This window comes from Maylandia zebra, linkage group LG19 (genome assembly GCF_041146795.1).
Source record: "Maylandia zebra isolate NMK-2024a linkage group LG19, Mzebra_GT3a, whole genome shotgun sequence".
Lineage (NCBI taxonomy): Eukaryota > Metazoa > Chordata > Actinopteri > Cichliformes > Cichlidae > Maylandia > Maylandia zebra.
In genome coordinates, this window is record NC_135185.1 from 28,118,321 (window position 1) to 28,143,323 (window position 25,003).

General features: G+C 42.4%; 1 protein-coding gene across 7 annotated transcripts in view; it reads left to right on the forward strand.

Annotated features, from left to right (window-relative positions):
• Window positions 1-47: 47 nt before the first annotated feature.
• Window positions 48-25,003, forward strand: part of eml1 (EMAP like 1) — a 53,661-nt gene continuing 28,705 nt past the window's right edge. For 2 of the 7 annotated variants that reach the window (XM_004540533.3, XM_004540534.3), the window contains exon 1: window positions 13,312-14,268. In XM_004540533.3, the coding sequence (XP_004540590.3) occupies window positions 14,202-14,268 (67 nt within the window). In that variant the 5' untranslated portion in view covers window positions 13,312-14,201. Of the gene's footprint in view, window positions 227-13,311; window positions 14,269-25,003 lie in introns of those variants that run through there. The other 5 variants (XM_024806223.2, XM_004540535.3, XM_004540538.3 and 2 more) reach the window with 5 other exon arrangements.

A 25,003-nucleotide genomic window follows, 5' to 3' on the forward strand; every position in this document is an offset into this window, starting at 1 on the left:
ACTAGCCAGATTGGGAGCCAGAGGGAGAGAGTGAAAGCAGACAAGGCGATAGAGAGTCTTAGAGTGAAACAGTCTAAGAGATAAAAGTAGAAAGCAAAGAGTTGGACCACACATTGAAGGAGGCACAAATAGAGAAGAAGCAATCAGCTGCTTACACCTAACTGACCAGGGAAGACGCTGTCCCGAACCTCTGTGGCCATGTCTGACTGTGAGGGGCTCCCTATGGGTAAGAGGAGCCTGAGTCTGCGTGACTTTTGCATGGGAATGTTTACGCATGTGTTCGAGAGAGATATATGAGAGTGCACATCTTGCAGGTCTGGAAATTGGATTCTGTATCATCTGCATTTGCTTCTCTGTTTTCTTTCACTGTGTGTACATTTGAAGGAGGGGAAGGATTTGGGGAGGGGAGGAAGGGGGTGGTGGTGTGTGTGTGTGGGGGGGGGGGGGGAGCAAGTGGGAGGGGTGGGTGTCTTTCTCAGCCCATCCTGTTTTAGTCTAAACCCTCTGCTGGGACAGCTCACCCAGCAAATATTCAACTGCAGCGAGGAGCCTGTTCAGCTTGAGGCCTTATATGGAAACTTGGAGCGAATTCCCTTTTGGTTTCATCAAAATAATGCAGAATGACTGCCCATAAGTTTTAATGTGAGATGTGCAGGGAAGGAGAGAGAGAGAGGAGGATGAAGGTCAGGTTGGATTAAGGCAGGGAAGTCCCGGCAAAGCTGCGCATTTTGTCGGTTTCTCCAATTGTTCCTGTGAGAAGGATGTTTGGATACAGCAGTGCTACATGTGTGCCACAGCATTAAGCTAAAGGTCATTTTTGTGCAAGTGCAGCCAAGCTAAGAGAAGAGATGAGGCCTTACTGCTTCCAACAGAAACAATCAGTTATAAATAGAAGCCTTTCCCCTTGTCTGGCCCTTTCACTCCTGCACTCTCTCACTCATGTTTCATTCTCACCTCTGTCTACCCCCCCCCCACACACACACACACACACACACACGCCCCCATTCTCACTGTGGGTCGTGCATGACTCTTTCTTCGGTGTAATTAAACGCGACTCAGCAGAATGAGAAGCCTTTGAAGTCGGCAGTTATATAAACTGCAGCTTTGAGACGAGCAGCCAAGATTTTTTGTGATTGTGTTTAATGAAGAGCTGACCACGCGGTGGCCACGCCTCCTTATCCTATGATATCATTCCCTATTGCATTTGCCAGGAAATGGCATCAAACCCGATAAGCTAAATCACTTCCAAGCTCTCATTTCAATGCAGATTCATTTTTAGCCCCTCCCCCTTCCCTCTTTCTTGCCCTTTCTGTCCTGCTGATTTCATAACTCAATAAAATTCCATAACTTTAAAAGGCTTCTGCTGCAGATCTATATTTCCAGCTTTACACTCCAGTTTTTATGCTGTTTAAAACGAATGTACTCAGCACGTGCATATTAAGTTCGTTCATTCATTCCACACGCGGCAGTGACTCAGATGTTTTGCACAGGCTTTAAACCTTTTATCCACACATTCTGTATCTTTTTGAAATCTTTGCAGTGCAATTTTTAGGTTTAGTTAAACATGTGTTTCATATTTTAAACAGCCTGTTTCAAGAGCAGATGTTTGTGTGCAAAGATGACAAAGCAATGGTGCACGCATGTCTGGGAATGAAGATGTTATCTGTAGGAAGCGGTGTTTGGGAAACAGCACTTGGAGAAATAAACAGTTTAAAACAGCAGCCTAACGGTCAGTGAGTCTGATATAGGGACGCGTTCGAGTTCAGTTTCTGTAAACAAACTCCTTAAAGAAATGCACATTATGTATTCATGCTTGAGTAATATCACATGTGTGCATTTAAAGCATGGCTTGTACTGATGATTAAAATGTATTTCTTAATCCTCATTAGTTAGTTTTGGGGACACCATGGACCTGAGCCATGTGGTCCTCTTGTTGCATGTTATCTGTGTGCATGCGTTGGTTTTCTCACGTTGGCATGTGTGGCAAACAACCACACACTCTCACATCCACAACCACAGTCAACACACAACAACAGTCTGACTCTCTTAGATGGTCTGGTGACATATTAAGGTTGTATCTTGCTTTTTTTGTCCATAGCTGGGCCAGCTCTTGGATTTATGTAAGCATCCTGCTCATGCTTTAAAATTAAGTGTAACTATATAGTGTAGAAACTACGTGATATGCAGAGAGGGTAGATTAAATTGTTCATATCATGTTCGAGTGAAGTAAGTCAATAATACAGCAATGTTAAATCTGGCGACACCGCACATGATTTCATCTCGCGCGCTTTGGATGGTGGTTTGGTGAAGGCATCCATCTCAGTCAAGTTGAGCAGCCGCCTCTACTTTTTTGGGTATACCGATAAAAGGAAATTGGGCGGTTGTTACATTTACAAAAGTCTAACTTGTAATTTGAACAAAATAATGTCTTGTGTGTTTGGTGAACGTAATTAAATTATGTAGGATTTGTATGAAATTCAACAACTTAATTAGTTCTTGTTGAGGTGATCTGATACAATCTAGTAAGAGTGATTAGTTGCTGGACTCATGAAATTCACAAGATCACATGAGATTTCAAACTGCAGGAAAATCACTGGAGTTATAAGAGGCAGACAACTACACACACACGGACACACACCACGTTTATGCTATCGCCATTTGTTGTGGTTTAACCTGTCAGGACAAAAACATACTGAAAATTCTGCATCAAGCCTTGAAATCATAGCTTTCCTGCTTTTGTTAAGCTGTTGCCTCACAGCAAGAAGGTCCTTGGTTCAAATCCCAATTCTGGCGGATTTGCAGTGGGTTCTCTCTGGGTATTCTGGTTTCCTCCCACAGTTAAACATCATGTAGTTATTAGAGTTGTTAAGTTTGCCGATGACACCACAGTGCTCGGACTTATATCCAACAACGATGAGACAAACTACAGGACAGAGGTGCAACAACTAGAGTCATGGTGCCACGACAATAACTTGGTCTTAAACACCAAAAAGACCAAGGAGATCATTGTAGATTTCCGGAGGAAGGGTCATAACAACCATCTGCCTCTCTTCATTGGCAGTGAGGCGGTGGAGAGGGTGAGCAGTTTTAAATTCTTGGGGGTAACTGTGACCGAGGACCTGTCCTGGGGCAACCATATCACCTTAGTTGCACGGAAGGCCCAACAGCGCCTCTACTACCTGAGGAGACTACGGAGCGCACACATTCCCAGATCTCTGATGTTGAACTTCTACAACTGTGCCATCAGCAGCGTTCTGACGTATGGATTTCTAGTGTGGTTCCCCAGCTGCACCAAGGCCGACCAGCAAGCACTCCAGCGGGTGGTGAAAGAAGCTGGCAGAATTATTGGAACAATTCTGCCAGAGATCAGTAATATCTTCCCCACTCGCTGTCTGAGGAGGGTGCACAGTATCCTGCGGGACCAACATCACCCTGCGCGCCACCTTTTCCACCTGCTGCCCTCAGGGAGAAGGTACAGGTCTATACAGGCCAGAACATCCAGACTGGCCAACAGCCTGTATCCACAGGCTGTGAGGCTCCTGAATTCTGCCCCCCTCCCCTCTCTGCCCCCCTCTCACGGACAATAACCATATCCAACTTCTTAATAGCACTGAACTGGTTTGCATTGGTGCATTATATCTTTATTCTCTCCCCCCCCCCCTTTCTTAAATAGACAACCTTCATATCTCACAGTACAATAATATTGAACGGGTTGCATTGTTGCATTTTGTCATGTTTCTCAGGTCTTTGTCTGAATGTCCTATGAACATTACCTGTCTTGTTCTCATGTTGTTGCTAAGGATTGTCTCATTGCACTGAAGTCACACTGGGTTAAATATTTACACTTGGGTTTTAAGGGGTATTTGTTTGTTTGTTTTTTACGGGTTGTACGGAAGCCCCAAACGCAATTTCATTGTTCTTTGACAACGACAATAAATAAATACTTGACTTGACTTGGTGATTCCAAATTGCCCATGAATGTGAGTGCAAATGGTTGCTTGTCTCTATGTGATAGACTGTCCAGGTTGTACCCTGCCTCTTAACCTATCACTTTGGGGTTATGCCCCAGCCCCCTGCAACCCGGATAAAGATAGGAGGATGGTAGTAGTAAATCCATTCAATTTTTATGTAAACCAGACTCTAGACCTTGTTGAACATTGTGTAATATGAAGAAAGCATGTAGTATTTAAGTGACCAATTACTATTGGAGTAAAAGTTATTGAATAGTGTTGGGATAAAATGACAAAATTGTGAAGGATTAAAATATTCTAAGAGCTCAACTTACTTCATCTAAACATGTTTCAATCATCCACTATTGAATTAAGTAAATCCAACACTTTTTTTAGTGTATAACAACTAAGATGAGATACTTAATGCAGAATTAAGTGATACTGCCGTCAAAATGTCTAATGAAAACAGTCCTCGTGTTGCAAAAAAAATCACAAAACATAGCGGCTGATAATCAATTTGATTTTCCTTTTTTCTGTGTTAATACTTGCCTACAATTAATAGTTGTAGTCCTACTACTGTCCCATAGGTGGCAGTATTGGTATGCTGAATGAGTGGCTGTGGTAGTGGTCATAGAATAAAGGCAAAGCAAAGGGCCATAAAAGGTGGCAAGTTCAGCCCCGTTTTATGGGGCTGGGAAAGTGAAATAAAATGGAACAAAAGTACATCTGAAAAGCAGCTCCGGCTGCTGTGTGTCACTTAACTGATACTTTTGGGGACAGAAATAGAAAGTGACAGAAAATCTTGAGCATCGAGCCACATTAGATGCAGTATACCTGGACGCTCTTGAGTGTGCATGTCTTTGTGGCGAGTGGGAAGCTTGTAAGAGTATGTGTGTCTGTGTGTGTGTGTGTTCAGAAATGCAGATGACAGTTAAAGATGGCGTCATGCACGACTCTCTGACGTCAGACCTCCATCTGTGCCCTGAATATGAGGACAAGTGGCTCTGCTGATGTGGAACCTTTTTCTTGGTTCATTTGTCATGTGGGCTTTGGAGCAATGATCTGCAGTTCTGAGTGAGTTTCCTGCCACGAATTACCATAAATTCTCAAGCAGAGGCTTACTTTAGCCCAGGTTATTTAAGGCTGAACTGAAGAAGAACTGCGATGCTGTGACTTTAAAAGGGACAGGAAAGGATTGACCGGCAGGTTCAGCGAAAAATCATTCGATTCAAGACCAATGAACATAAAAGTTGTTACAAAAAAACGCAGAGTGGAAAGACATCAGAGAGTTGTAGTATACGGCTGTTGAGGGTGGTGCATGAGCGAAGGAGAGAGCCAGAGTTGGTTGTTCAGGAAATGGGGGGAGGGAGTGGATGGGTGTTTCAGCGGCCGAGTCAGATTTGATTAATGTTGTCGTTGCTTGAGAGAACACACAGCTCCGAACACTCTTGGATACACACTGTGTGTCCATATTACGCACCACAGCGCTGTTGGGTTTTCATGGTGGTGATGAGGTGGATTTAGATTCCTGTCCTTTAGATGAGTAGAACAATTTTCACAGTAGTAGAAAGCTGATGAATTCCAATCCCCCCCACTGACCTGCACGGGGCTCTTTTCTGATTTTTAATGGCCCCGCACGGCAATGGTTGCAAAGACTTTCATGGATTGCAGTCCATTGAATTACACCAGTCCTGTTCTACCTCTGTGTCCGAATTATGCCTCATTAACATATAGATTAGATTTAGAGAAGTCAGTCTGGTTTATAAACCTTCTTTCCCACTTCCATACCATCATTAGTGTGAAGGCGACGGGGTCAGGCAGGGTTGGGGAGGAGGCGGGAAGAGGTATCAAAGGTTGACAAGAAGCAATGAAGGCTGAGGTAATACCCACAGTATGATTTTAAAGGGTGTCACGATGTTATGAATTTCATAACGTTGTAGCAGAAGATCAAGTTCTCCTCTTTTCACACTTTTTTCCGCTCAGATCATCTGCTTTTTTCTTCCTGCCTTTCAGCTCAAAACAGTCCTCTCAAAGGTGTCTCAAAGCGTGTTTAGTGAAAATTCAATTCTGTTCTCCACACATTTACAATCTCTTTTGAGGATGCCTCTTTCATCCTGGAAGAAAAGCAGTGTCCTCTTTCAGTTTACTTATAGATCTTTCCTTTCATCCACATTAAGATTTTTTTCTTTAAAGGTTTTTCTTTATCCAAAATGAGAGTTTAGATATTGAAGGAGATATAAACTGTGTGCAGTGTAAACCCCAAACTGCATTAGCTGTTCATCACATTGGTTACTCTAAACCAAAGGTGAGGGTTTTTTTTTATCTTAACCGTGTACGAAAACTTTAATCTCCATCTGTATTTAACATAAAATGTATCTAAAGATCCTTACTTATTTTTAAACTGTCTTCCAAACCTTTTCTCTTGAGCTTAATTGAGAGAAATGAAAAACACACAGCACTGATATGACGCTTATGTGCTACTGTACGTCCTAAAAACAATAATGACGGTATTTATGGTCGACATCCAAAGGTTCTCTTGGAGGTTCTGTTTGTATAAAAGTTGAAAATGTGTGGAGATTTTAAAAAATGACAAATCTGTTGAGTTAAGCTTTGGCTTTAAAAGCACTTCCTGATTTTACAGCTGCAAACCATGAACACTTGTAAAGCTCGACTCAGTATCAGATTACACTGAGCTGAGTATTATTGTTGGAAAGCACTGATCAAGTTTACATCTGCTGAACAGAAAAAGAGACAGCATACATGAATACTTGCACTCTATATGTTTGTTGCTCTATTAATATTTTCTTTACCTTTACCTTTCTTTACCTATATTTAAAGGTTAAAACAGATTGGCCTGCATTGACTGTAGCTCCAGCACAACTTCTAGGCTTGCAGTTAATCGATTAAAATAAATAAATGCATTGACACTGACTAACAAAACATATCTACACAACTCCTACTTTATTATAAATCTGTGTAAATAAATACGAGGCTCTGTGGATATTACAGAGACTGGCAGTGGATTTGATTTGAACATGAGTAATGCTGTTAAGCGTTCATGACGAAAGGAGTGCATTAAAAACTGGTGACCCAGTTTTCCTGAATGGTAACATCATAATTTGGCACTGCTGCTGCTTGTGTGGCTCACAAGAGTGCACTATGCTGTGTGGCTGCTATTTGATTTAGCCATGCTCCTCTCTGTTATGTTTGCAACATTTGCGAGCCGACTGTCTTCAGAGGACAATTAGATGAAGTATTTAATTTTAGCAAAAGCAGATGGCTCCAATTGCTTACTGCAGGATATTCATCTCTAACAGTGTTAGCCACGCTAGCATCGTCACAGGAGGCACTGGTGTCTGTGGCATACATTTGCATTTGCATCTAGCTTCATGTAGTGGTGATACAATTTCTATGGCAGGGGAGGAACTGCTTTATTGGGATAAGTAACTATGCATGTGTCAAGCTGTGTATTTTAAAACAGTGTATGTCCTTATAATCTATGTGATGCAGGCTTTTCTGGTTTCTCAAACAGAGCTGCTAACACTCTGGATCCCCCACTCACCCACGCCCCCGCTGAATCTAGGTCACATTTCTACCACATAATTCATGATAACAGAAACTCTTAACACTGTATCATCCTTGCAAATTCTTGTTGATCTGACAGGGTTAAACTAAACTATCTGCCGTTCTCTCTTATGCAGTGGAGCCAGCGGACTGTCAGGTTCTTCCCACATCGTGTCGGGCTGGACCTTGATAAATGAAACATCAGCTGAAATCACCGAGATATGCAGTACCATGTAGGCAGCCCTTGAAGCTAATAATGCCCGACACACGGGTACCATAGTTCATAATTAAGTGTCATAAAATATGTTTTATTCTGCACTCAGAGGCTCTTCTGTTAAGAATGTATTAGAAATGACAGCTTATTTTTTTCCCAGCATGTGGGGGATGATGTCTTTTCAACAGACTCTCGGCTGATTTGCTATTCCCTCTCACACTCAGCTATTAAAAAGAGTAAGCCTGTCAGTCACAGAGAGTAACCGGTCGTCATTTAGGTGCATCAGTGGCACCACTGATTTTAAAGGATATCAAACAGGCCAAAATATTACAGTTCCTAGAGGGGAAATTTGGATATTTCAGTTCAAGAAAAAGTACACTACTAAAAAAAAACATAAAGGATTTTTTTTTATCAGACAACAGCATCAAATCAGTTAAAGTTGTGGGATAGTGATCTGGTCATTAAAACAGGTGGTTTTACAGGTTAGGCCACTGGAAGTTTTGCTTTCCTCATCCTCCTTTCTGACTGTTTTTTCACTAGTTTTAGGTTTGACTAGGGTCAGTGTCACTATTGTTAGCATGAGGTGATACCTGGACCCTATAGAGGTTGCGCAGGTAGTCCAACTCCTCCAGGATGGCACATGTGCCATTGCCAGGAGTTTTCTTGTGCCCCCTGGCACAGTCTCAAGAGCAGGGAGGAGATTCCAGAGACAGGTAGTTACTCTACTAGAGCTGGACAGGGCTGTAGAAGGAACTTAACCCATCAGCACAGCATTGCCCAGCTTCATGTGGCGAGAGTATGCAGGCAGATATAGGAATTGATACCATTGATTGGCCCCCACACTCACCTAATCTAAATCCAATAGAACACCTCTGGGATATAATGTTTCGGTCCATACGACACAACTTAGATTTTTGTTTTCTGGGGTTTTCCCATTGAGATCTGGTGTGTTTCCAAAGTTTTCCTTTAGTTTTTTGAGCAGTGAACATAAAGTTAAATTCATTGTTTCAATCTTTATTGTTTCTCTGTTTCTTCAAAAAAAGCCATGCTGGAGACTCTGCATGAACAGCACTGCTATCATGCAGTTTAGTCAGTTTATACCTGCTTGACCACATGCTAACCCTAGTTACCAGTTGCCATTAGCACAGCACAAAGCAAGGCAGGAGTTAAATCACTGTACGATTTAAAATGTGGCCGTGTTGATGGGACAAAAGAGCAGGTTAAGGTTAAGCGATAGACTAAGACATCCTGAGGGAATTATGAGTATCTGTCGAGGCGTTTGAGACTGTTATTTTTCATTTCATTTGTAAACCAGCTTGTCACGCAAGAAGGACAAGGAAAGAGATTGTAAAAGTCATGACTCACATATGCATTCTCTGGCGACCATGAATGTCTGAACCACATTTTATGCGTGTCATCTCTGAGGCATATTTACAGCAGTGCACCAAAAGATCGCTTTGAAATGAAAACCTGCAGTATTTTGCTGTCACTTCCACTGTGGGATGATGAGTTAACACAACAGCTAAAGAGCCAAGTGAATGTTCTCACAACCACGGAAGTAAATGAGAAACACTCGTTTAATGTGGAGGGTTTTATGCTCGCTCTTTCCTTTTGGCTCATCTTGTCCTTGGCACAAGCTCATAGTGGCTGACCTTTGCTACCTGCTGCTACATTTACATTTTAGATTTAACACTTCTCCTCTTTCCATGTGAAAATGTAGCTAGTCAACCTTTGTATATAGTTTAAAAAAAAAAAAGGATAGGTTAAAATTGTACTTGATGTAATGTTTAACTATTATAGCTGGAACAACCCTCAAAGCTGCAGCCCAAAAACACAATCACTAAGATGTGTGTATGGTCTTTAGCTGGCCAAAAAATCTGGGAAACCTGATCCTACATGTGTCCATAGGCTTTGTTTAAACTCTGTGTTTATATAAATCAATGGGAGCCCAGGTTGAAATAATTTGTGGTGTAAAGCACAAAGCAGCCCAATAACCAGGACAGACACACAGATGGTGGCTGGATCATGCAGAGGATTGACCTTGTTTCCTCTTCAGCTCTGGATTTGATTGTGTATAATCCTGGCCCACTGACAGACTGACTGATCATCTGTTGATAATAAAAAAATGTCAGCAGTTTCTTTTTTCTTTCTGAAACAAAAATAAGTTTTAAAAAATGAACAGCACGCTAAATGTTGAATGTGACCTTCAAGTGCCTCATGGGAACAAAAGGAGTAAAAACAGAGCCAGTTGAGAAAGCAATGGAGAACTACAGGCATGATGCCAAGCTGCCAAGTTAAAAGTGCTTTTAAACAAATGACGCTAACCCCTGTTAAATGTATCATGCAAATAAAGTTGAGCATGTGCTTTAAAACTACCATGCATTCCCCTAATTTTCCACTGAACTAACCATGTGCCCAACAGTATAGTATTATTATGGAATAAAAAGAAAGTAAGGATAATTAAAGAAAGGATTAAAGAAAAAGCAGTAGCAATTAGAGTAAATCTGTGGTTTATGCTTTTGTTTCTTGGCCACTAGGGGGCAATAAAATCAGCAGACCACAACACAAAGGTATCATCGCTTTTTTAAGCTGTTATGGCTAACAGTTAGAAGTTAGAACAGTTAGCAGTAGAAAACATATAGCCACTATATCTTTTTATGAAGTGTAGCCACTTAAAAAAAAAAACATTAACTAAAAATATTTAGCTGATAAATCCCCCTGTTTGTCAGGTTTTGTTGTTTGCATGTCTAACTGACTGCACAGATTGTGTGTTTTAGAGGCCGTGCACACGCAGTATTTGTTAATAGAAGTGGAATAGCCTCACAGTAAGTGCAGCACTGTCCCGCTTGTCTTACAAGTGGTTCACTGATGGGCAGTGAGGGTGGGAGCAATGGACTGAAAAGGGATGGAGCAGCAGCACCAGCACACTTCACCACCTGCCACCCTCTGAGTTGTAGGTGGGGTCAAGAGCCCCATGGGGCAGGATTTTGGAGGGAATATACTCTCCTCTGGCACAAGCATATGCACAGAGAGACAGATACACATAAAACCAGACCCTCTAATCTAGATCCCACATCAGACCCTGCAGTGAGATGCTACAATGGGATTTACCATAATCTGAGCCCCTTCAGACAAAACACCACTGTGACCTGCAGTCTTTCAGAACAAAGCACAAAGGGTGCATGTTTTGCTTGTTCTTCTAGCAGAGAACTGCAAGGAATTCCTTGTTTTATCTCAATCAAAACACTGGATGTTGTACTACTCAGGACTAAAAATACACAGACTGTATATTAATGCAGGACAGCTGGGTGCACAGTTATATTCTGTGGTTGTTGATAAGAATATTAACTGAAGACAGTGCAAAGGTAAGACCTTTTACATTGTAGCATTCTTGCGAATAAAGAGCGAAAATGCAGCACGGGTCTACAAAGAGCACCTTGTTTCCTTGCATAATCCTGTCTGCTGGTGAGCTTAGTCGATCTGCTGTGGGCTCGATGTTATTGTGTAATAAGTGAAGCCAAGTGCAATGTTTTCCCCGAGGTTGAAGCCGTGGAGGGCCTCGAACCATAAACTGATCACTGCATGCCTTTCATCCTCCTTTCCTCCCATGCTTCTTAATTCAGATAAAACTGAGGTTATTGTACTCGGCCCTGAAAATCTTAGAAATATGGTATCTAACCAGATTCTTACTCTGGATGGCATTACCTTGGCCTCCAGTAACGCTGTGAGGAACCTTGGAGTCATTTTTGACCAGGACATGTCCTTCAATGCACATATTTAACAAATATGTAAGACTGCTTTCCTCCATTTGTGCAACATCTCTAAAGTTAGAAATATCCTGTCTCAGAGTGACGCTGAAAAACTAGTTCATGCATTTATTACTTCCAGGCTGGACGACTGTAATTCATTATTATCAGGATGTCCTAAAAACTCACTGAAAAGCCTTCAGCTAATCCAAAATGCTGCAGCAAGAGTCCTGACAGGGACTAGAAAGAGAGAGCATATTTCTCCTGTTTTGGCTTCCCTTCATTGGCTTCCTGTTAAATCCAGAATTGAAATCAAAATCCTGCTCCTCACATACAAGGTCTTAAATAATCAGGCCCCATCTTATCTTAATGACCTTGTAGTACCATATCACCCTATTAGAGCACTTCGCTCTCACTCTGCAGGCCTACTTGTTGTTCCTAGAGTATTTAAAAGTAGAATGGGAGGCAGAGCCTTCAGTTTTCAGGCCCCTCTTCTGTGGAACCAGCTTCCAGTTTGGATTCGGGAGACAGATACTATCGCTACTTTTAAGATTAGGCTTAAAACTTTCCTTTTTGCTAAAGCATATAGTTAGGGCTGGACCAGGTGACCCTGAATCCTCCCTTAGTTATGCTGCAATAGACATAGGCTGCCGGGGATTCCCATGATGCATTGAGTTTTTCCTTTCCAGTCACCTTTCTCACTCACTATGTATTAACAGACCTCTCTGCATTGAATCATATCTGTTATTAACCTCTGTCTCTCTTCCACAGCATGTCTTTCATCCTGTCTTCCTTCTCTCACCCCAACCGGTCGCAGCAGATGGCCCCGCCCCTCCCTGAGCCTGGTTCTGCTGGAGGTTTCTTCCTGTTAAAAGGGAGTTTTTCCTTCCCACTGTCGCCAAAGTGCTTGCTCATAGGGGGTCATATGATTGTTGGGTTTTTCTCTGTATCTATGAAGCGCCTTGAGGCGACTTTTGTTGTGATTTGGCGCTATATGAATAAAATTGAATTGAATTGAACTTTTAAAAGGTCAAATCTAGCAGGGTCACCTTTAAACCAGAGATATCGTGACAGGTACCTGCACCAACAGAGCATCGTGTTGACTGATAGTATCACGTGTTCTGGACTGCTATGAAAAACATCATGTATCCTTTCATGGGCTCGTCCCTCTGCTCTCTTTAGAGCTTCCCTGCCTTTGTGTGACTTTTGTCGGCTTTGCCTTGTGATCTCGGGGGGAAAAAATGGGGGAAGTGTTTCCAACATGAATATAGGCCACAGACACTGTGTTCTTAGGCTTTATTAGTTTTCCCATCAAGCCTGAATTATAAATAATGCAGTGAGACCCCTCCTCTCCTGCACATACAAAACCCTCTCTCTGTGTCCCTTTTTTTCTATAGGGTGCCCCCACCCTCACAAAACTCCCACCCTGCTCACTTTTTAATTTGCTCCTTCTTTCTACACCCAGCACCCTCCTCGGGCACCACTCAATTTCTTTTTCCTCCTCCCCCCTCTACCCTCCATTTATTTCTCTCTTTCCTCAATCCCCTATAGTCTCCCTTTCATTCTCTCCCCCTCTCGTCCTTGTTTTAAGGAACCCTCGGTCTCTGCGCAGTCTGCAGCAGGGCAGATAAGACGGACAGAGGACAGAATGATAATCGTGTTTAGTCACAGCTGAGATCCCCTTGGCAAGGTTCAGCTCAAACGCTTGGAGGAGGTGACGTCGGTTTTGTTGTGGTGTGTCCCCATGTGACTCCGTACTCACACCTACAGTATATGTGACGTTGCTGTGCATGTGAGAGCAGGAGGATAACATACCAGCTACTCCTTGCTGACTTCTCTTTCAGCTCTTTTTTTCTCCTGCCTCCTGTCTAATCTCTGTTTTCTTCTCCCCAATGCCCTTGTCTCATTCCTCTCCCACTTTGCCCTTGCTTCTCCATATTTCCCCATCTGCTTTCTTTCTTTCTTCCTCTATTTCCTCTCCTGCCATTCCTCCTTTCTCTTGAAGTCTCCTTCCTCTACCATGTCCTCTCTTCTCCCCTTTCCTCCTCTCCTCCGCTCCGCTCCCACTAAAGCTGGAGGAGGAGGAGGCTGTAGCTGACAGGCCCAGCCCCCTGCGCTCTGACTCGTCCACGCTGTGTGTGACGGGAAGGCTGGGCTGTCCCGAGCATTATCTTAACACTCACACAGCTCCTGACACACAAACATACACACATATACACAGCGACAGCCTGTGCCAGAGCTCGCCTGCGCTGTCAGCTCAAGCCCTCTTAAAGCTGTTTTTTTTCTCTTCTCTCTCTCTTCTGGAGATCTCTCCTGAACGCTGGAGAAATAAGGACAAGAGGAGCCAGGGGAAGGGAAGGAGAGGACGATCACAGGGGAAAGAAAAAGAAAACACGACCGGCAGCCTCTTAACTTGTGTCCCTGTTCAGTCATTCTTCTGCAGGGAGTGTTTTCTGCTGTAGTTCAGGACTTTTCTTTTCTTTTTTTTGTGAGAGAGGGGGATTGGGAAAAAAAGAGGGGCTGGAGTTCACATGACATAATCGGAGTGAATGGGTTGCCATGGTGACTCACCCAGGGAGCCTGACCCGTACAGAGTGAATGGAGGGAGCGCCTTGGACGCCAAGTGAGCGATAAACTAAAGTAGGGGAATCACCAGAGAGAGAGAGAAGGAGCGAAGGAGTGGTGGGATACCAGAGGGAGCACAGAGGTGCCGAGCAGAGGCTGAGAATGGAGGACGGTTTTTCCAGCTACAGCAGTTTATATGACACCTCATCACTGCTACAGTTCTGCAACGGTAAAACTAAACTAACCCTTCATATACTCCCATCCCTCTCTACTATGAACTGCATGCTGCTTTCTGGATTTGACATGTCACCAGCTGACTGGTGTGACTTGACACCCTGCAGAGGTGTTAGATGTTGCAGACATGAGCTGGGTTTCTTTAGTAAAACTATAACATTTTCCATCATTGTTTAGATCTGGATGCTCTTCAATTGATTAATCACTAGACTTACTGTCAAACAGACGGATGTTTAAGTCAAAGCAGGCGCTCCCGGGTTGACATTTACAGGATGAAAGAAAAACTAAAAGCACTGCAGATTTAACAGGAAGTGTTTGAAATCAAGGCCGGGCTGATGTCAACAGCCTCCATCAGGAGAGAGCTAATAAACAAAGAGGAAGGGAGGATGAGAAACAGTCCTTTGCTCACAGCGCTGCCCCGGCTCTGCTCGACGTGATGAAGGGCTTGTTATGAATGTATACACAGTGTACGTATTCTGCAGTTTGCCGAATGAGACAAAACGGTGTGACAGAACAGGACACTCCTTCTCGCCTGCTGCAACGTGATTTCTTTGCTGGCACAGGGAGAAACCGTACTTCAGACTGATAATGTTATGGGTGGGAGAGGGTGACTCAGGGAAGAGCGAAGAGCAGCATGACACATCAATATTAGGATTCATTTCCAAGATGCGCCCATTCTTCTTGACGACTGAGCCCTCGTGTGAGACGTATGCTCAGTTTATGTATCGACAGCATACTTTAAGTGATGCCTGCATTTATCCCAGTACAACGGGACAGTTTTTTCTTTCTGTACGGCTCAGTTTGTTCATAGTCACTGCTGGTGTGTACCAACTACAGTGACACACACATAAGGGGATTATCCCCAACACAACCTGTGTCTGTGATAGGGAGCAGCAGAGGGAGTTTAAACCACACTGTTTTGTTGTTGTTACTAACATGTGCTTTAAAATGTTGATCACATGGAAAGGGGGAACACTCACTTCACCCTCTTTTATTGTGCTTGTCCGTAGCAGTGACTGTGATGTCGTGGTTAGCGTGAGCTATCACTGCTGAAGGATGGAGTAACATAATTGCCATTGGTGGATAATGAGAAAATCAATCATATTTACTGTGCTGTGTAAGCACCAGCAATCAGTGAGATGAGGGGAATACCACTGGCCAACCGAGCAAATCAGAGGTGTGGAATTGCACTGACGAATGTCCCACCAGGGTTACTGGTCGCTTCAGTGTTTTAATGCATAACTGATGAGGTGAAACTACTTAAAAGCTTTCACCCCGTATGGATTTCCTTTATTAAATTTATAGCCAGCCACAGCAGCTTAGATACAGACAAAGAGGGGGGTAAAAAGGGGTAAGAGAAGGGTATCGAGTAGAGAAGAAAAGCATCTTCATCCATAAATGTGTTTTCTTTTTACCCTGTTTACCCTTTAGAAGTCCTTTCATAAGACTTGGAGGAAAACTGGGCACCATTACAGGGTTACAAAAATGATAAAATCAAGCATAACGAAACCAGCTGTTGGATAAAACAAAGCACATAAGTATGTAATACAAAATCCTTTGAATTCACAGAAGCAGAATAATGAAGCCCTAGTGTAAAATAGGAGACTGATTAAAAATGGTGCTTCGTTTTTCCTGGTGTCTACAGTCACAGGGAATAATAAGGAACAAGGATATGTGAAAAAAGACGAGGCATCAGGCCAAATCTAGTTTGTACATGATCGAATGTTTCCTGGTCATTCCTGTGTGATGAGTAAAGTGCTGTCAGTGCCAGTGATAAGAAGAGACATTGGTTTGGTTGGACTGACCTGAAAAACAGGTGTAGCAGCGAGTGTAGAAGAACAGGAGGCCTGCAGTTTCCTCCTAGGAATTGCCTGACCTTTATAGCAGTGGCAGGTACGGCTTTTCTGATGTGTCAGACTCGAGGTTTAGTTTTAGTGAAGGGTGAAAAAGTGTGACGTCGGAGCAGTAAAGGACAGCTGCACCACATTACCACTTCATTGACTTGAGTTACTCCATGCTAAATGATTTTTTCCCTCTCTTCATGCTGCACGTTTTGCCAAGTCATGACCGTGAGCAGATTTGAGTTGTCCAACACCGCAAGGTTGTTCGTGTTAATTTTCTGAAGGGATGTCAGTGAAGTAAGACATGCCGCTCAGAGGCTGTTGCCAGGGATTTTCCGACCTCTACCTTCTTGCTTTCTCTCTCTGCCTCGCTACACAAACGCACACGCAAACTGAGGAAGCAGCATCTTGTTTGTTGTTTCGACAGTCCGCTTAGTGCATGAGCTTCACTTTAAACCAAAAAAAAAGAATATATCTGTGTTTGTGGCGGTCCAAGTTGGATCTGTTGTGTGTATGGAGTGTACTCACACATCTGCTCGGCCACTGTGGGCTTTGTTTGGTCCTGTAGGCCAAAATGACATCATGCTGCTCTGCTTCTGCCATCCAGCTGAACCCAGATCAGCAAAAGTCAATGATGTCATTCATTCCCCTCTTTTTTTTTTTCCATTTCTCTGGCCCGTGTGTTGTGGAGCATCCAACCAGACTAATGTTCAGAGACTAGGTCAGCTAAACTGCGTTCAGGCTGCACGCTTTGTCCTTGGGAGCTCAGGGTTATCTTAGGCTAAATGAAAATTAGCGCCATTACACTGTCATCACACACAGGTGAAGAAGGACGTGAATCCTTTTTTTTCCTTTTAAAAATCTCATTTCAAACACCTTAGTTCTGCAGAACAGGTTTACATTGAATTAGCCTGTTTTCTTGGGCTGGTAATACTATTGCCGATGTCCTGAAGTCAAACTGGTGTGGTTCTTGCCCATTTTAAGTGAGTGTTTGTGCATCACTTCCAAGTGCCGTCCCAGTGGTTTCCTGTTCTGCCTGCATATACTTCATTATTCACACATATGGTCTAGATTTCTTTAATAACACGATTTTGACACAGCAAAAGAAATCTGACTGCAGCATGAAAATGCAGCATGTAGATGCCACAGCTAAAACATCCAAAGCCACCAGACTAAAACATCAGTTAATGCGATTCCTAAAAATCCAGTAAATCCAGCTCACTTATGACAGTATAATACTGATGATGACATGCTGAGGGTCATCTCACAGGGTCCAACATCGCCATTCTAACTATTATTAATCACCTGTTCATTTATCTTTTGAGCTAATAAAACCTGATTAAACATCTCTTTATGTCTATGCTCCACGCTGGCAGTGAGTGCGCTCACCTAACCATCACTGGCTCCTTGGCAACTTAACACACCAGCAGCAGAGGGGGCAGGGCGAAGAAGAAAAGACTGGAGCCAAAAAAAACAAAACATAAAGAAAACATCGCGATAACAGTTCATAAGAAAAAATAAGGATGTTAGAATTAGTAGGAGGGCAGACGGATGGAGCAGACGTGTAGGGGAAGGAGGGAAATTAATAAAGACGGAGAACGCTTTGATGTTTGTTGGAGGAATCTTGATACGCAGCAGAGGTGACACGACTTCACCCAGTCTCCCCCACTTCTTGGCTGTGGCTCTGTGGGTATGTCCATCCAAACCCTGACTGATGATGGCACGTGGAGAGGGATTAGGATTAAAGCCCCGCTCACGTTACCGTCCACAGTAGCCAAGAAGGGATGGCAGACAGGAGGATGAGGTGAATGTATTTGTGTTAGAGCGGTTGGAGTCCATTTAGTTTTGAAAAGCCAGTTCAAGCAGTTTCTTCATTTCTCTTTTACGTATCAATTATGGGCCTTTTGCATGTTTTTAGTTTCCCTGGTTTTCTCCATTCTGACTTTATTTATTCCTTTATTTCTCTTTGATTATTCCATATCCATCTATCCAACTATCCATCAAAGCCTACTAAAACTCATTGCAAACTGGCCTGTGCTCTGAAATTTCTTCCACTCTGATAAAACTGCACAAAAACATCAATGTAGAAACATTAAGAAGAAAGTATTAGGAAATTATGTGTCTCTGTGCCATCAGTCATCTGTAACTGCCCTACGCGTAAAGCAGTCTAATAAATATCGACGTGAACGGGTTAACTCATCCAAAGCTGCTGATTCATGCAAAGTTTGATATTGATTTCCTATGGCCGTGTCAGTGAGAGCATAGACACACACACACACACACCACTCTCTATTTAGTCTAATTTTTTCCCTCTCTCAAGCCCAGCGCGCCTGGAGTTCTTTCATTTCTAAAACTCTGACTCTTCTGCCCTTCGCTTCTCGAGCTCTTCCCCTCTCCCTCATCCCTACGTCAGACTTTCTCAGGCTCTTTGTTTGATCTTGTGCGAGTGCCCCAAGTGGAGCTCAGAGTGCTTTTCTGTTTTGTGTTTTTTTTTTAAAATCTGCAGACAGTCAGATATTGAGCCAGGCCACTTAGGCTTCAGTACTCACGAGTCACGCCGCCCCCCCGCCCCCTCTCTACTCCTTATCTCCCTGTTTCTTTCTCACTTTTCTCCTGATAAGCTTTGCCTCGCACTTTTTTCTTGAATAGGGGCACATTGGCTGCTAACAGATAAAAAAGAAAAGTGGCTCTGTACTTACCGTCATTGAATGTTTGTATGTTTACAGCTACATCGAGCTGCTTTTGAGATTTGTGAGAAATTCATGCCTCCTATGTAGTGCGAACTGTTCATTTCACGGCAGCCTTGACGCAGCTATTCATGAAATCTCTATCTTAAATACTTCTAAATATGGCATCCCGTAGTGTTTATCTGCGTATTGCAGCATGTTGTATAAAATCTGCATGGAAGAGGAAGATTAGGCCATGAGCCAGGATCTCACTGAGCAATTTTTGGCACAAATGTGTCCACCCTCAGTTATATAGCGTGTTACTGACATCTGTCGAGTACATGCATACATGCAGAGGTCAATGAAAAGCCAAATCTGCCTTAAAAGCCAAAGGAATAGTACAAAGTATGTCTATAAGATTATGTATGAAAGAAAGAAACATGCATGGCACACAGTAATGTATTCCTTTGTTATCTTAGTTGACCCGCTGATCAGTTGGGCTTTAAAATGTTTCATCTCTATTGCATTAATAGCAATTTTTCTTCAATTTCTGCAATTCAAATTTAACTGCTTTATATTACAACATAAGGTGCTTGAGACATGATATCTTCTTATCTAATTATGATTTGTAATCATGTGAGGAGAAAATATAACATATGTGTACCCAGTATATTAAAGATCTGTCTTCACTTCAGGGGTATTTCCTTTCTTCTATAAAACAGAAAGCTCTTTTGACTAAGTAAAATATAGTTTTATCCCTGCCTTTCCTTTTTATTGAGACATTTTAGGTGCTCAGATATTGTTGCATGATTGTCTTGTGATCAGCAGAACAATCACTGGAAACAGCTTCTTGGAGAGCAACTAGGAATTAGATGAAATTTTTGTCAAGTGCTTCTTCTCTTCTCTGTCTACCATTCTTCTCTTTTCCTCCACTGACACACATCCAAGCAGCCTCATCTCATGACCTACTAAAACAATCAGGCATGTAAAGCAGGATCGTGTGAGTTCCTGTGCTAAATATATACACTGACTCCGTGTATATGTGCGTGTGCATCTCACTAATGCTTCTGGCAGAGTACTGCTCTCTGTTATGTATGCGCTTGTGGTTGTGTATGAGTGTCTATGTGTCCGTTTTCAGGTTCAGTGTGCACATGTGCATGCACAACCTTCCAATGTCAGTACAGGAGGCATGCAGGCAAGCATGAGTCCTTGAACGGTATGTCAGGGATGCATAAAAATACCCCTAAAAAGTGCCGGAAACAGGATCATGTACTCCATCAGTGAGTAGGATGCTCTCAATCTGCACTGTAACACTAAATGTGCTCAGCAGAGCGCAGAATTTTACCTGTGGGGGAGGGTGACCACTAATAAATCACTCAGGTCAGCAAAATCCCAAAGATGTGGCATTATTTTTAGTTTTTGTTTCATACTCAAAGTATTCCCAAGGCTGTTGTTCCCAATCAGAGAGATATAATGCATAAAGGATTTGGTTACGTATTCTTTAATCTGAATGTTACACAAAAACGTAAAGGTATTTAAATCAAGTTACTATGCAAATTATTTCCAGCACAGATCATCTGCGCACTGGTATGTGTACATGCATTCATGTGCGCACATGCATGTCTGTGTATGAATGTCTGTGCATGGATCTCACTCTTAATCCTGCACCACCAAGCCCTCTTATAGTAATTAAAGATCACTTCTGTAGCCTGGAAAAGATGAGTGTAGGTTTGACTGTGTTGTGCAATTATTTCTATAAGCGTATTGATTCGTCACGGACCAAAGATTTGGCAACACCTCTGTTTTTAAACCTTGGCCGGTTGTGAGGTGAATAGATATAATTAACCTCCTGGTATCCGTGGTGCAGCTCCCAGGGGCTGCTCGGCACTCTAATTGGTCTCTTACATCTGCTGTTAATGGAAGAACGACGGGGAGAGCGCCAGCTCTGAGTATGAGGGTGTATCCCCCATTGCACGCATTCAGCCGGCCTCTAACAGATGGGCTGGGGAAAAGAGGAGAATCCCATTAGAAATTCATCAAGATCACAGGTGCAGAGATGAGAGGAAAGGGGTTATTTGGGTTGTTTCCTTGTCTACTGACAGCCCAATTTTGTTGTTAGATGGCAGTTGTTTTGGTCCAAAAATGCTTTTGATTCTTTGCTTTCAGTTCTAGGACAGCTACCAGCGAGTGATTTCAGGACTCCTTCATGGTGGGCGTGCATGTCACATTTTGCTCTTACAATGGAAGCATAGATGTTTTCAAGACACATTTCACAAGAGAAAAATCAACAGTTATAGAGGCAGAAATCTACTGCTGTCAGACTCCTTCTCAAAGCCAGAGTGTCAAAACTGTACCGGGGTATCATCACAAAGGCCAAGTGGTGGTGGATGGGTGTAGTCCAAGCAGTTGTTGGTGTGGATGTGTGTGGTGTGAGACTATGACCAGATGGTCTCTAACTTTTACCTTAAAAATTTGTTTGTCTCTGTATGTATCCTAATGGCAAACTGTGGGGCTGTAACAGGATTCGGCAGGTGTTTATAAGGATGTCTGTGGCTAGATGTTAAAGATGCCGCTGATCCAAACGAGATGTACTAAGAGCATCTGAAGTATGCACACATTGCAATTTGTATGCTCTAACTCTGGCTGATGTATAAACATTAAATATTATAGAAGATTAGTGAAGTCATGATTGTGGTTGGTTTCCTCCCGAGACTGTGTCACAGACCCAGTGTTTGGTCATGTTCTCAAGTTTGGAGTCCTCAATGAATATGTTTGCATTTGAGTTTCTATTTAGATTTTTCCTGCATTTTCCAGAGTTTCGAGTTTAGATTTTTGTGTTTGTTGTATTTATGGATTGTTCCATTCTATTATTTATTTGTTTTTTGGTATTTTTCAGTTTTACTTTGAAAGTCAGTTGCCTCTTGAGTCTTTCTTTGATGGTTGCCAGGATTGTCTGTAGCTGGATGCCATTCTCCAGCTTCTCCACTTACCTCTGTGTATAAATAGTCCCGTCCTTCCTCCTAGTCTTTGCCATAGTCCTTGCATTTTCCTATAAAAGTTGGTCCTGGCTGCCTGTAAGGGATTCTGTTGTGACCTGAACAATGGTTTGCCTTTTGTTTTCTGATTTAGTAAGTCTACCTTAAATCTAGTGTCTTCAGTATATGGTCTGATTTAAGAGTGGACACCCGGCATAGACAGACTGACAAAAAAATGCTAGTTGGTCAGATCAGTGAACTAGGAGAAGAATTTAAAGGATGTTTTGGTCCTCCTAAACTATTTAGAGCAGCCACTGAAATTAAGAAACTGCAAGTACTGCTTCTACTTTTACTCTTTAGTTTATTCCGTTTTGAAGCCACAGAAGATCACGAGACCATTACTACTGACGACTCTTTAATAGCTCTTTTCCACCTTTATAGTGCCAACAATGTTTTATTACAGCTCACTGAATTGCGTGTTTATCTAATCAGATGTTTGAACCATTCATTTCATCAGAAAACTGTATAAAAATGTGTCTCACATAATCAGCTTAAACTCCCCTGTCTCATCCGTGGCTGCAGGGAGAAGAGAAAATCTAATAATGTGGCCTGTCAGGTTCACTTGTCAGGTTCACTCAAACTAAACACAGTTGGATGTGACTCGGGTTTCTAGGTGCTGTCAAAACTCCAAAAATGCAAACAGAGCTGGTTTAGTTGATGGCAAGAACAGAGAATAATAATAATTTTAAAGTTAAAGCGAATATACTGAAAGAGACATGTAGTATTTATAGGGCAGAATCCAGACACTGAGTTACAAACAAAGGAAAACCTCTGCTTACACACCAAAGTCTGTTTGTAATAATTCTCCTCAGTTTTGTTCTGTAATGATCTTGTTTGCTGCCAGCAGTGCCACTGTATGTTCTCTCCCCTCCAGATGGCAGATATACGATTGGCCTGTGCTCAGTGTGGCAACAGTCTCTGGCACACTGTCTCTCTGTATGTGTGTGAGACCATTTCTGCACCATGGAAGTCTGGTATCCCATAACAACAATGTTACTGGATGGGACAACACCAGTATACACACACTGGATGGAACAAGTATCCCGCCTCCTGTTCCTTCCTGGTTGTTTGTTACTGCGGGACAAAGCCGTGTTTTATGTAGACGAAGGCTGAGACTGAGAAACGGGCTTGTGTTGGAGCCTGGAGCTGCTGCCAACCATGACTTTGTGCTTCTGTGGTCTGCTTCATCCCTAAAAGTCACAGCAATAAAAAGGATGTCTTTCTTCGGCTGTTTATTACCGTTTTAGTTTTATTCAGATTTAGACAGGGATGTTATATAAAGTTCAGCATATTGCTTTGTAAGTTCAGAAGCTGGGGCTTCATGTCTCATATATAGTATTTGACATATTTTTTCTCACTTACTGTGTTAAATATTAAAGTTCATGATAGTAACATTAGAAAAAGACTGAAGTTTGCCATGTTTAAAACAGTGTCCCACTTGGACACTTTGGACAGGCAAGATCAAAATAAAGATGTTTGGCCGTAATGTTCAAAACCAAACACAGCATATCAACACAAACACCTGATACCAACTATCAAACACGGTAGCGGAGGGATGATGAATTGGGCTTGTTTTAAAGCCACAGGACCTGGGCACCTTTCAGTCATCGAGTTAACTACAAACTTTTCTGTATGTCAAAGTATTCCAAATTCAAATATAAGGCCTTCTGTTTGGCAGCTAAAACTTGGGCCAAATTGGGTCATGCAACATCTGATTGAAATGTTAGAGCATGATCTTAAGAGAGCTGTGCGTAAACGAATGTCTGCAAACCTCAATGATGTGTTGGTCTCATTGTTTTCTCTGATATATATATATATATCTTTTATCTGATTCCTGCAAAACTAAGGGAATTTAAGGCAACTAAGACAGTAAGCATCTCAGCATGTTAACAATATCAGCATGAGGATATCAGAGTACAATACTGGCTGTAGGCTTATATATGTGTTTGCAATAGTTTAATTCTAATAATAATAATAGCAAGAAGAAGATTTCTAATTATGAAGCTTTGGCAGTGTTTGAGAATGTCTAGACTTCACGTGTGCACATTGCGGTTCGTTCCGATGGAGCTTTGGGGCTTCAGCTACATCTTAGTCTATTGACGCTTCAAGTATCCCACACTCTGAAAGCCCCACCTCTTGAAACAGTCTACCACTAGGAGTTAATCTCTAATTGGGCGAACAGCGTGGACAAGAGCAGGAAAAATGAGGGAGATAAATGCTAGAGAAAGATAATAAAAACATTTTACTGCCAAGTCCTCTTTACGTTTAATCCTTCAGGCTCACTTTTTCTTCCCACAGTCAATTTATTTCCTGCTTTGTTTCAAGAATTCATCCCACAAGACTTTCAGGAGAGAGGAGAGCAGACAAATAGAGAGGTGAAAGAGGTTAGAGACCGAAGGAGGGAGAATAAAATTCAGCCTGCTGCTAAGCTCAACCCCCCCCCCCCCCCCCCCCCCCCAGAGTTTAAGGATCACTAGCATTGAGCAAGATCTGCTCCACAAATCCAGCATAATCCCTCTGCCACACTGTGACCACTTCCTCTTTGACAGAGGAGAGTGTGTGTGTGTTGGAGGGAGTGTGTTTGTGTGAAGCCGAGTGGAGTTCATGTATGTCATGTGCTCGAGGTAAATCTGCCTTGATTAGGCCTCTTTTATGTAGTTTCTTTTTCTTTTTTCTGGACTGTTTCTTTCTAAATCACTGGGGAATTACAGGGCTTGAGCAGGTGTTTATATTTGTTATTTCAGATCCTCTCACATCTGAAACACACATCCATGTCCTGGCCTTAGGCCTTGTTGTTACGGAGACTTTGTGGTTGACAGCGACTGAATTTGATGTTGTTCATTGGAACGTTGACAGCAAATACCACATGGTTAAATTGGACCTATCGGTGGGCTGAGCTTCAGTGCTCATAGCCTGAAACAGTCTGAAACTGAGGATTGATGACTTGTAAATATGCTGACTTCATTACAGGAAAGTTCCGTGTTTAACATGGGCATCCACTGAAACTGTATAGTTACATAGTCTAGATATGTGACAGAATAAAGGAAAAAATGCACAATAAGCTCCTTTAACGTGGATTGTGGAGACAAGTTCAAGAGATTTATGAGAAAAGCCTTCCATTTTTTCTGCCTTCCTCCATTTCTCTAATAATTGGTGTGCAGTCCCACAGGAGGCAGGGGAATAGTACT